The sequence below is a fragment of the Amblyomma americanum genome, chromosome 9 (assembly GCF_052857255.1).
Source record: "Amblyomma americanum isolate KBUSLIRL-KWMA chromosome 9, ASM5285725v1, whole genome shotgun sequence".
Lineage (NCBI taxonomy): Eukaryota > Metazoa > Arthropoda > Arachnida > Ixodida > Ixodidae > Amblyomma > Amblyomma americanum.
Window position 1 is genome coordinate 105,298,840 of NC_135505.1, and position 11,339 is coordinate 105,310,178.

Consider the following 11,339-nt stretch of genomic DNA (forward strand, 5'->3'; position numbering starts at 1 on the left):
TGCATCCGGAATCCCTAATCATACACACCACATCACGCAGGTTGGCCCGAAACGAGGAAAATCTAAACCCGTTATATGCACAGTCCCTTGTGGCGATTTATTCCACTTCTGGTGATGTCTTTGTTGTGAACAAGGGCCCCCCCATGCTGGGAGCTGAAAGGTCAAAGATCTTCTTTACTCGTCGCCGTCTCCGTTTTGTTTCAAATGCACCCGCCGGTCACTACGGATTCTGTCACACTCTCAACTTCATAAATGAAATACCGTATAAACCCACGTATAATACGAGGCTTTTTTCCAAATTTTAGCAAGTCAAACTTCGCCCTCGTATTATATGCGGATCCAAACAATTTTCGTTAAAATTCTACGCGACATCAGCAGGTTTTGCGAAGCCTGCTCGTCGCGCCGCAAGCGCGCTCCCGTAAGAGCGTTTCACGCATGCGCAGAAGCGCTCCCGCTTGCTCACTGAGCGAAGTGGGTGCACAAACCTGCTCTGCTAGAAGTCTCTATTCTTCACGTTTCCAGCGAGAGGAGGCGCTATCTAGCGGTGGCATGGGTTGACAGTTTAGATTTCGACGCAACTTCACTATGCTGACCTGACATCGCAACGCTCAGGACGATCGCACCTTACATGACATATGGACCGCGAAAGCAGCACTCGGCTGCTTTTAAAAAGAAAGTGATCATAGCTGCCAAAAGCATCGGCACTGTGTCAAGTGCTGCTACCGTATTTACTCGCATAATGCTCGCACTCGCGTAATGCTGGCTCCCCCCCACATTGGCTATCAAAAATTGGGAAATTTTTTTTCCCCCGCATAATCATCGCACCCCCAAAATTACTGCCGCGAGCCGTCTGCTTGTCGTAGCGATCGCCATCTATTGACTGCGGCCACAACTAACTGCCATGGTTGGGCGCGCGTGCTACTCGGCGGCGGTACTGTGCTATCATCTGCTGCCACCGCCGCTACCGCTCATCCACTCACCACCGCTACGTCATTTTGCGAAGGTGTCTCCAGCTCTCCGGTGTCTCGTAGGCCTTGTATGCCTTGTTTGCGTGTTGCACCGTGCTCTTTGTGCCGCTTCGCCATAGGACGCTACGCAAGCTACACAGCTGCTTTTAAGCTAAAAGCTATTGAGTATGCGTTGGAACATGGCAACCGCGCCGCCAGCAGACACTTCGGCGTCAACAAGTTTTGCGTCCGGTATTGGAGACGGCAGCACGACGAACTCAAGACGACTGGTAAGACGCGCCGGGCCTTCCGTGGACCGAAGAGTGGGAAATTTGCTGCCATCGAATCCTCTTAACTGGAATATATCAAGGCTCGATGAGCGAATGAGTGTGCTGTGTCGATTGATTTGATACAGAACCAGGCGCTCGTAATCGCAAGAAAGGAGGGCATCCCGGTGCAAGACTTCCGCGCAAGTAACGAGTGGGCCACACGATTTATGCGGCGCAATGGACTCTCGCCCAGGAGGCGAACGACGCTTTGCCAGCGCCTGCCCGCAGCCTATGAAGAGAAAATAGTGGACTTCCATCGATTCGTTATCAGGATCCGGCAAAAGAAAAACTTCTTGCTCTCCCAGATAGGGAACGCGGACCAAACTCCGCTGAATTTCGATATGCCCAGCAGCAGGACAGTCGAACAGACAGGCGCTCGTACTGTGCACGTCAGGACTACAGGTGCCGAAAAACAGAGGTGCACGGTCATGCTAGGCGTGACGGCGGACGGACGGAAGCTCCCACCGTACGTCATTTTCAAGCTGAAGACCCTCCCGAAAGGAAAGCTCCCCCCTGGCATACACGTGCGCGTCCAAGAAAAGGGGTGGATGACCGCGGACCTTATGGTGGGCTGGGTGAAGACTGTGTGGGGGCGGCGACCGGGAGCGCTTCTTTTTCCGTCGCTCCTCGTGCTTGATAGCTTTCGGGGCCATCTTCAAGAGTCGGTTCGGGCAAAGTTCAAGGAACTGCGCACGGACCTGGCTGTTATAACCGGCGGCCTCACATCAATGCTACAGCCTCTTGACGTACCTTTGAACAAGCCATTTAAAGATAACGTCCGGAGGCTGTATGCAGAATGGATGGCCGAAGGTGAACATGCTCTGACGCCGGGCGGCAAGATCAAAAGACCGTCCATGGAGCTGCTTTTATCAGAGGCATGGGGGATGATTGATGTAAACATGGCGGCCAGAAGCTTCAAGAAAACAGGAATTTCGAACGCCCTGGATGCGACTGAGGACCACCTGGTGTGGGACGACGAAGAAGCATCTGAAGATGAAGAAACCAATGATTCCAGTGTCGACACGGACTCTGATGAAGAGTAGAATTGCCTGCAGGACGTACGCAACGCGAGTAGTGACGGGGAGGTTGCGCGCGGCAAATAAAGTGCTTTAGCAGCTTGAGCTTACATTCCCCCTGTACTTTCATAATGAAGGTAAGTTACACTTGAAAGTAATGTTTTCGTTATATTTACAATTGCGGACCTGACAATCCTGATCTTGCACCCATTCATCTTTGCATTTAACACTCCGAAACATTTGCTTGAAAATTTTCCCCGCATAATTATCGCACCCCCAAACTTAGCGTTGATTTTCAGGGGAAAAAAGTGCGAGGATCACGCGAGTAAATATGGCACATTGTTCGTATGAGGTAGGGAGAGCCTGCAGTTACTGCCGCCGGACACGGGCCTCTCCAACCACACTGTGCATTCTCGCGGACACTTGGGCCAGCATTTCCGAGGAGCTCGCCGGTTGTAATTTCAGGAAATGCGGTATATCTAACGCGTTTGACGGTATCGGTACACCCGGCAATGACCATCACCAAAGCTCCAACGAACATGTCCGAAGCGTGTGCACCATGCCGGAACCAGTGTGTGCATAATCGCGGCGCAGGACGCGAATGGATGCGAGTAGGTGCGAGCACGGTGCCTCTGTATCTGCCACTCGTGCTACACACGTCGTATCCGGCACGCCGGCGCACACAAATAATCGGAGGGCGTTTGGTTTCCGTGACTTCCGGAACATCTTCAATCTGACTGCCCTTCCTTACTTGCATTATACGTGGATGAAAACTTTTTTCTGTTTTTGCTATCTCCAAATTACACCTCATATTACATGCGGGTCCGTATTATACGTGGGCTTTTACGGTACACGAACCCCACCTGACTGTGTACAATTTCAACTTGTCCATAACGCTGATAACATTTGGGTCCCAGAAAAACAGATTCGAGTTGTCCATAACAATGAACGACTGCTATTTTGACAATCGAAGTGCAGTCTGATAAGCGGTGATGGAGATGTTCTACACGTCTAATCGTGAGATTACTAGAGCCACTGTATCACGTGTTTTCAGCATGGTTGTGTTTTATCTAAAGCTGCTGCTTCTTTGAGTGAGTGAACAGTCCACGCACTATGGTGGCAATAAAACTCCAGTTACAATTAAAAGCACATTGATGACAACTTTGCGCAATTTCAGTTTTTAGCAAAGATCAATTATTTTGCTTCTCTATGGCTCATGTCAATGTTTTGTAGAAGTAAAAGACAGTATATTCTCAGTTAGAGTAGCTTCTTACTCATCAGAATGTAGTAATCTACCGATACAGGTCAACTTTTATCTGTCCTCGGTGTCTCTAAAGAGCAGTGATTGCTTCCCAGGTTACTATCACAACCGGTAAAAATAGTGCTATAGAATACCGGCGTTGTATTCCAGTGTTGTGAATATAAACGGTCCCTACAGCGAATTTGCGTTCCAATCACTACCTACTGAAGCAAACAGTTTTTCTTGAGTGTTTTGACGTTGCACATGCACACATATGTCAAACCACTGTCTTGTACAGTGACTCCTGGACTTTTTTTCAAGCTGCTCACCGCAGCTTTCAGTCCAGGAGACCATCCAGGGTCACTGTATACCACCCTGGAAAACAAAGTGATTTGATTCGATTGAGCAAAGCTTTCTCCTCAGCCACAGAACAAAGTCATCCCACACTTGAAGGAGCTGGGACACCCATTTTCGGTTGCATGTGCTTTCGAATGGCCCACAAGACATCCATCCGTAAACATGGAAGGCCATGTCAAACCTGCTTTAGCCACGTAAACAATTGACAATTAAATTTTTCTTTTGCTCATTTTGTTCTGGTTTCAATTTTAAAAGTCAACCGATGGCTATGACATCGCAGGCGAATTGAGACAACATTTAAGTCATGTGAGGCACATATAAACAGATTTGTAATAGCAGTATGTTGCTTGTTCAGAAGGCTGGTGTAAGAATTGGAGTCAACTGAAATGATGAAGCAGTGATCATATTGTAGGTTTTCTACGTCTCATATATCATTAAAGGGACATTATAGGGGGAATACTAAGTCAGGCTAGACTGATAGGTTAGCGTCATCTGATAGCAAATATGCACTTTTATCAAAAACAATGCTTTTCTAAGCCAGAAAACTGTAAAAACAAGGTACATGTGGCGTCGCCACTTGAAGATCCGTGCACCGGAGACAGTGACACATGCATGAGCCTTCTGGAGAAACACTATTTTGCCATTTCAATGGGCAATTACCATCGAAACATGAGGCAAGCAGAGCGGCGAGCATAGCCAACGAACGCTGAATCTTTCGCCTTGCACTCTGTGCACTAAGGCTGCATGTAGGCGTTGTATATGCAGCAAGTTCAGAACCGCTAGCACTCAATGGCATTCATGATGTGTTTGCTTGCTACGCGGCCGTTGAAGTAGTTTTTTTTTTCACTTCAGTCGTCGAACCAGCTAGTTTATACAGGCTGGGGACGTTATAAAATTGCAGTGTTTGTTCCTGTTTTTTTAGCGCAAGCTCAGACATGCGCGCCGTCAACGTGTGAAGTGTGATGACAGTGCATGGTCTTCCCATGTTTTCTGCACAGTGGAAAGGCAAATATGCTTTTAGATGTGCTGAAAAATATCTGAGAAGTACCGCATGCATGCACCATCAACTCTCATTAGGCTCATTAAAGAAAAAAAGCCACCCAGTGCGGGTCATCATGCACGCACTACGGGAGGCGCCACACACAAGGCAGAGTTTTCTGTAAGAAAAATGTTAACCAGCTGATGTGCACCAAGCAGGTGGCAGAGTACAGCTAGGCAGAATGTACCGATTCCTTTCTTGCTTGCAACCCGCAAGAAGCAATTCATAAATTTAGAATTCGCAACGACCACACCAGGGTCAATCACAAGGGATGCCTACAATCATGCCTACAATCATAAACACATAACTGACAGCACAGTGCGCCGTTTGACGAGAAATAGTTAACGCGCGTGCAATTTTTAACTCTGATGTGATGCTGAATAAAATACGCCATAGCGCAACTGCTGCTTGCATGCTTTTGATGATCCCTCGAAACTTACGTGTCGCTTCACAACAGCCCACAATGCATCGAAGGCCACACGCTCATATTACGTCGGTGTATACATGCAGAAGCGTGACCGGCCGTTTGTTCTACAGTCTGCGGTTGCCCTTGGTAACTTTACCACGCACGATGCAAAGGAGAGTCCGCATCTAGCAGGGGCTGAGGCAGCCTGCACTTGCACGTTGTCGCCGTGACCACTTATCTGTTGACTTTCGGTTTCCAGTCTTCAGAAGCGGCACCTCTGATTGGTTGGAGAGCTCAATTACAAAGTTATCATAGAAGTGATGTAATGGCAGTTCACTTTTCGCAGGTGTTTTGAATGTGAAGGGTTCCCGAACTGTCATTTGCGTTTTCTCAGCAATACAGCCACCTTTCCACATAGAGAAAAACGTCGGTAATTTCCTGAAGAATAACCTACCCGTCTTGCTTTAGCTTGGCATTTCCCTTTAGTATCCCTTTTACATTCTTTCTACTGGCCTGTGTGTCATAGCCTCCAGATGGCTGGTAAAACCGAAATAAAAACAACATAAGAGAATTTTTTTAGTAGGTGTGGGCAAATTCTACATGGAGTTCCATGAACTATACTAATGTCGTACGCACCATTCCAAAGAAATAAAAAAAAATTCAACGAAAGATTAGGCAGCCTTACATCTTTTAATTATACTGTTATTATGCACGCTGAAAAACAGGTCAGCTTAGCCTGCGCTGAAGGGTGTCTGCCAGCAAGCGTCGAATTTCTGCGGCACACTTCGCTGCATCAAGTTTCTCGAAAACACTTCAACCTAATGGAGAAGCAGGAGGACTCTGTGGACTCACCCGGCACTTCACCATGCGGTTCACCTTCTTTATCTTGGCCTCGCAGAAGGCGCCACGATACTTGGCACTCACATCCGTGCCCACTGTCAGGTATAAGGGTTCATCTGATGAAGCCTGCAAGGGAATAGGAAAAGAATGCACACATTGTATTCCATTAGATTGCAATGCATTAGAACCCAGCACAAAGTTCCATAATTCTGTGTCGTAATCTTCTTCACTGGTGTTCGCATTTTTTCCCAGCCCCATCCCTGAAGTGAAATGTTACAATGTTCCATATAGGAGAAAACACATGCTGCTTTCCACCAGACGCCTTTTGCAGAAGGTTAGGCTGATGTGCAAGCCATCCTCTACGCTATCCCAGGTCAAGACTTGGGCTTAAACATTAATCAGACAACGACGACAAAAAGAAAAAGGCACAGATTTGGTTCTTTCACAACTTTGCCGTTGATGCAACGACAACTTCAACACCTTGCAAACATCTTTAAATAATGCCAGCACAGCAACCGAAAGAGACACGAGTGTAACGCCAAAACCATCAACTCTACAAAGACCTGCACAACAATACTCTGTGGATCAAGGGAAAATTGCTCATTTCAGCCGAAGGGAATGGACAGTACATCGTCAGTTCACAAGTAATGAAACAAAAACAAATGGCACTTGAAGTTCTGCAGTAAAAATGCGATGTGGCCACATCAAGCTTTTGTTAAGGCTCGTCGTCAGTTTGCAAACAATAATGCATTTACAAAAAGACACTTTAAACTAAAAACTTCTTGTGACAAGACCAAAGTTTTATTCACGCAACTCTGGTCTGAATGATGGCGTGGTGAATGCTGGTTCATCTTCGAGTTCTTTTACATGCGCAAAGTTACAGAAACAGAATAAGTAGGGCAAGACAGTTGTGCATTTGATGGACGAGGCCGTATGGAATGCAACAGATGCATCACATGCTCCTTACGTGACAACGCTTTTCCTTGCATACCTATCACTGCCATGCATCATTGCAGGCAGCCGGCATACATCTGCATACCTCCCACACATGGCTGCACCAAGATTATTAACAATGAAATGGACTGGGGAACAAATCCCGATATGCAAAACCATTTGCATTTCGAACAGGTCGAGGCTCGTAACATCTGCATGCGCGGACAAGTTGGGACCCGACTAAAACTGGCCCAGTTGATACGTGTTGAAACTAGAGAACATCAGCTGGATTGTGGACAAGGGATTAGGACAAGCCCCTTGTTTCATCTGGCTTCCTCGTCCCTTGCTTATACATCAGCTGATCTTCCCCAATTTGAACTGGAAGCAAGACAGATCACAAATGCACACAACCGCGACGTAGGGTGGTAGCAATTAACAAGAAAAAAAGGTGAAACCACATCGTAGAAACTATAATTCGGGGCTTACAAGTGAACATACTCAATACTCTCAGTGTCAAAGACCTTGTGACAGGTTCACGTAAACGGAAGGGCGAAGGTCAAACTAGGAATAAAAAAAGGCATCACGGGTCGAATTCCGTTGCGACACGAAAACAGCATGCTATGCGTAAGGGGGTTACGGGGAAACCTCCGAAGTCTGCCACGGCAGGGACAACGTCAGCAGCCATACGTGCGCACGTCACATCATCTGGGCCCTAAACAGCTGCGGGCACTGTCTAGGGAGGACACAGTAGGAGCCAGCGATCCTAATAAGGCACCTTTGACAGCTGTTCGCACTGTGCAAGTCAAAACCAGAGAACGGCCCGATCGCAAGATAGGAGCGAGCCGTCCGAGTTGCGACTCGGCTTCTTGTAAGAGGAAAAAGCGCCGCCCGAGAAGAAATGAAAAAAATAAAAACCTGCCGACGCCGCGAACCTCGACGGAGGGCCTCTCGCGAGCTACGCGGTGCCGGGGCTACGTGCGGCGATGATGGCCGCACTCGGAAAAGCTTTCACCTCGTTTCACGCCAAAGACGGGCAAGCCCCCTTCTTCGTAGGGGCGACGGTCGGAGTTTTTCTGTCAAGGTGTTTGAACGCTCGGTCGCGTTTTCCAGATGCTCCTTTCACCTGGCAGCTAGCGGCATGACCCAGAAAAAAAAGTAGCGTCCGTTTCTCTGTTTTGCTTTTTCCCCCCATCGCCGCCGTCGCGTCTGGCATCTCGGCATCCGGCGACATCTTTGCGCGCCTAATCGGCACAGACACGGCAGATGAGCGCGTGAACCCTGGCACGAGCGAATTAGCGCCGATACCGTGCGGTCATCGCGAGCACCTGGAGCGATCGGCATCGACGATTGCAGACACTCGTTAGGCCTAGGCACCGCGTAGTACACACACACAACACGGAGAAACACACACACACGGTGAGCACGGATCGGCGCAGGGCCTCCGTTGCGCACGTTTCGCTCACCATTGCCGACTTGTCACGCTCGCAGGCGTCGCCGGCGCCCGCTGGATCGTCCCCGGCCCGAGCTGGGCTCGAAAGCGGCGAAAAATACTAGGAATTGTCCAAAAATGTTCCCGCTCCGCAAGGCTCGGCTGCTCGAAGCATCGGAGCCGCTCGCATCAACAACTTGTCACCATGGCCTTATTCGCGATTGGCCGCCGAGGGGTCACGTGACCGACCCCGCACAGGCGTCTGTTTGTGGCCGCCGTGCGTGCGTCTCGCGAGATGCGAAGGGTGGCCGAGAGCGGCAAGGTTTCTGTTTGTTTTTCGTGCACAATGCCGGTACTGCACTTTGTGTAGTCACGATTCTCAGCTCTTTCAGATAACGACTGCACTTTTACGAGCGATCAGCTTGTGCGCGCGCGTTTGAAAACCAAACTTCTAGCTACGCCGCGACGGCCAGTGTCCGCGGGCCCAAACTTAAAAATAAATGCCGGTTTCGCTTTTTAAAAGTGGTTTATAAATAAGCAAGGCCATGGTTAGACTTCCAAACAGCTCTTTGAAACTGCAGGAGCGCTTTATTGTGCCAACGATGAAGTGAAAAATCGCGAAATCTCAGGTCAAAAGCCCGACAGGGGTTATTTGTGTTGTTTTTTATTATTCCAGCTGATCCACAGCTGACGCCGGGTACGTGAAATGGTGGTACGATCTGCTTTGCGCGGACAAACGCCGCTAGCAAACCACCTAGTTTCATTGCATCAAAAGTCTTTAGAGCACAACGTAAATTAATTTTCTTGCAATATTTAAGTTTTAAACATCAAGTGGCCATAAGAGCAAAGTTTTGGGGTAATTTCTGCGTGCGTAATTCCTAAGCGAGCGGATACGCGGCAGCGCCTTTTCTGGAATGTTTTGCTATTTTTGTCTGCTTCTCGTTTAAGCGCTTCGAAACTGCGAGATTTATCGCGATTCACTCAGTCTGTGATACTAAAGTGCGAATGGTAAAACTTCTGACAAAATTCACTGTGTAGAGTTGCATTTTGAACCAATTACGCAGTGATCTGAAAATTACGTTGGCGCCGCAAGTCACATCAAGCTGGGACAAGCCGGTGGCGCAGTCGAATCGGAATCCACCCGAAATGTGCAAGTTTCAAACCCTTCCTTTCCGGGCTGTAACCGCTAGAAACGCCGTTTTTTGTCGGAATGACAATACTTCGCGTCGGACTTTGTGCCGAGCTAACAGCATCGGTCGTCGAGAAGCTGCGAGGTGCGGGCATAAGAACCGTACTCGACTACCTGTCATCCGAGCGTGAATCCATCGCCGAACGAACAGGCCTGCCATACAGCGATGTGATTCGAGTACGGCGCTCGCTGCAAGCTGTCTACTGCCCAAAGTTGCGCACTGGAAATGAGTTGTACGAGCAGCTTCTTGAGAGCACGGCCATCTTTAGTACTGGAAGCACCAACGTCGACGACGCAATTGGAGGCGGTATCTACACCGGCCGCATCACCGAAATCGTCGGCGCCAGCAACAGTGGCAAGACGCAACTCTGCCACAGCCTCGCCGCCAACGTCGCCCTGGCCAGTCACTTCGGTGTGCTCTACGTCGACACCCTGTGCTGCTTTTCAGCCGACAGGCTGCGACAGATCATCGCGGCGTCGCGCAAAGCGGGCGGCGATTACGTCAAAACCGAAACCGCCGCGCTCGCGAAGATAAGGCACGTCATCGCTTGCGACCTTCTGGAGGTCGTTCAGGTCGTCGACCAAGTGCGCGATACTCTGTCGTCTGGCTCTTCCGCTCTGTCGGACGTGAAGATGGCGGTCATCGACTCTCTAACAGCCGCCGCATCACCGGTCTTGACCGGCGACCAGTACGTCGGTGGGTTGTCCCTGCTCTCGCATTTATGCATTACCTTGCAGCACCTGGCGGCGAGGTTCAGGATCGCCGTGGTGGTCACCAACGACTTCGTGGCCGGGGAAGCCGGACTCATGAAACCGGCCCTGGGGAAGTACTGGGAGGACGTGCCCTCGCTTTCGCTAGAACTGCGCCTTCTGGGCGACCTGTTGGACGCCGGTGAAACGCGGGAGCTGAGGGTGGTCAAGAGCAGCGACCACAGTGCCCTCGGTAGGACACTGAGGTTCAGGATTGCCTTCAAGGGGATCACTACTGCTGGGGTGACGTCGAGTTCGGGTGCGAACAGTGCTGCTGCTTCTTCTTTTAACCGGTGACTAGATTTGTGCACGGAGGAGACACAGAATAACAAGGGCAAGACTCAGAATGAATGTCACAAGTGCCGTTGTTGAAATAATGCGGGTGATATAGCTTGTTGAATGTCTGCACTTGTGATATCCATTCTGATTATCTTCCATGTTATCGTGCATTGTGGATGCACGTAATAGACTATAAGCAAGTTTATCTTGATGTGTTATGCCGAGGGCTTACAGAAATATTTTATCGCATGCTTCTACCTGTGTCTTACATGTGCTGCTCAATGTTCGTTTCAATTTGTAGTAAATGTTTCTTGCTTAGTTTTTATGTGTGTTTGGTACGTGAAAAGTATAAATGTACTCTAGGGGACAAGGCCTCTAGTATGTACAAGCTGCATTTGAAGCGCTTAACTTTTAACTGGCTGACAGCTCAAGGCCATACTGTGGGCCATGTAAGTTAGACTTGCGTGCTATCAGGTGTGGTGGTAAAATGAGGTGATTATTATTAGACGTGGGCAGCTATACGGCCTGCTCAGTGTTCACGCATCTTGAGAGGTTACGAGAGCTGGCAGGACAGACACAGACAGA

General features: G+C 49.1%; 2 protein-coding genes across 13 annotated transcripts in view; one reads left to right on the forward strand and one right to left on the reverse strand.

The window, feature by feature from the left end:
- Positions 1–8,738, reverse strand: part of LOC144103954 (uncharacterized) — a 61,581-nt gene extending 52,843 nt beyond the window's left edge. For 10 of the 12 annotated variants that reach the window (XR_013308389.1, XR_013308387.1, XM_077636686.1 and 7 more), the window contains exons 1-2: positions 8,571–8,733; positions 6,187–6,300 (exon numbers count right to left, since the gene is read on the reverse strand). Coding sequence is in view for 8 of the 12 variants with exons in the window: in XM_077636686.1 (XP_077492812.1) it covers positions 6,187–6,300; positions 8,571–8,573 (117 nt within the window). In the remaining 4 variants the exon portion in view is untranslated. Of the gene's footprint in view, positions 1–6,186; positions 6,301–8,570 lie in introns of all 12 variants that reach the window. The other 2 variants (XM_077636688.1, XM_077636687.1) reach the window with 1 other exon arrangement.
- Positions 8,739–9,459: 721 nt separating this feature from the next.
- Positions 9,460–11,077, forward strand: LOC144103956 (DNA repair protein RAD51 homolog 4-like). The gene has a single exon (XM_077636689.1). It carries the CDS (start codon positions 9,747–9,749, stop codon positions 10,770–10,772), a length of 1,026 nt encoding a protein of 341 aa, XP_077492815.1. The 5' UTR covers positions 9,460–9,746; the 3' UTR covers positions 10,773–11,077.
- The last annotated feature ends 262 nt before the right edge of the window (positions 11,078–11,339 follow it).

Coding starts and splice junctions, on each gene's coding strand:
- LOC144103956 (XM_077636689.1), top strand. CDS start 9,747: ATGACAATACTTCGCGTCGGACTTTGTGCCGAGCTAACAGCATCGGTC.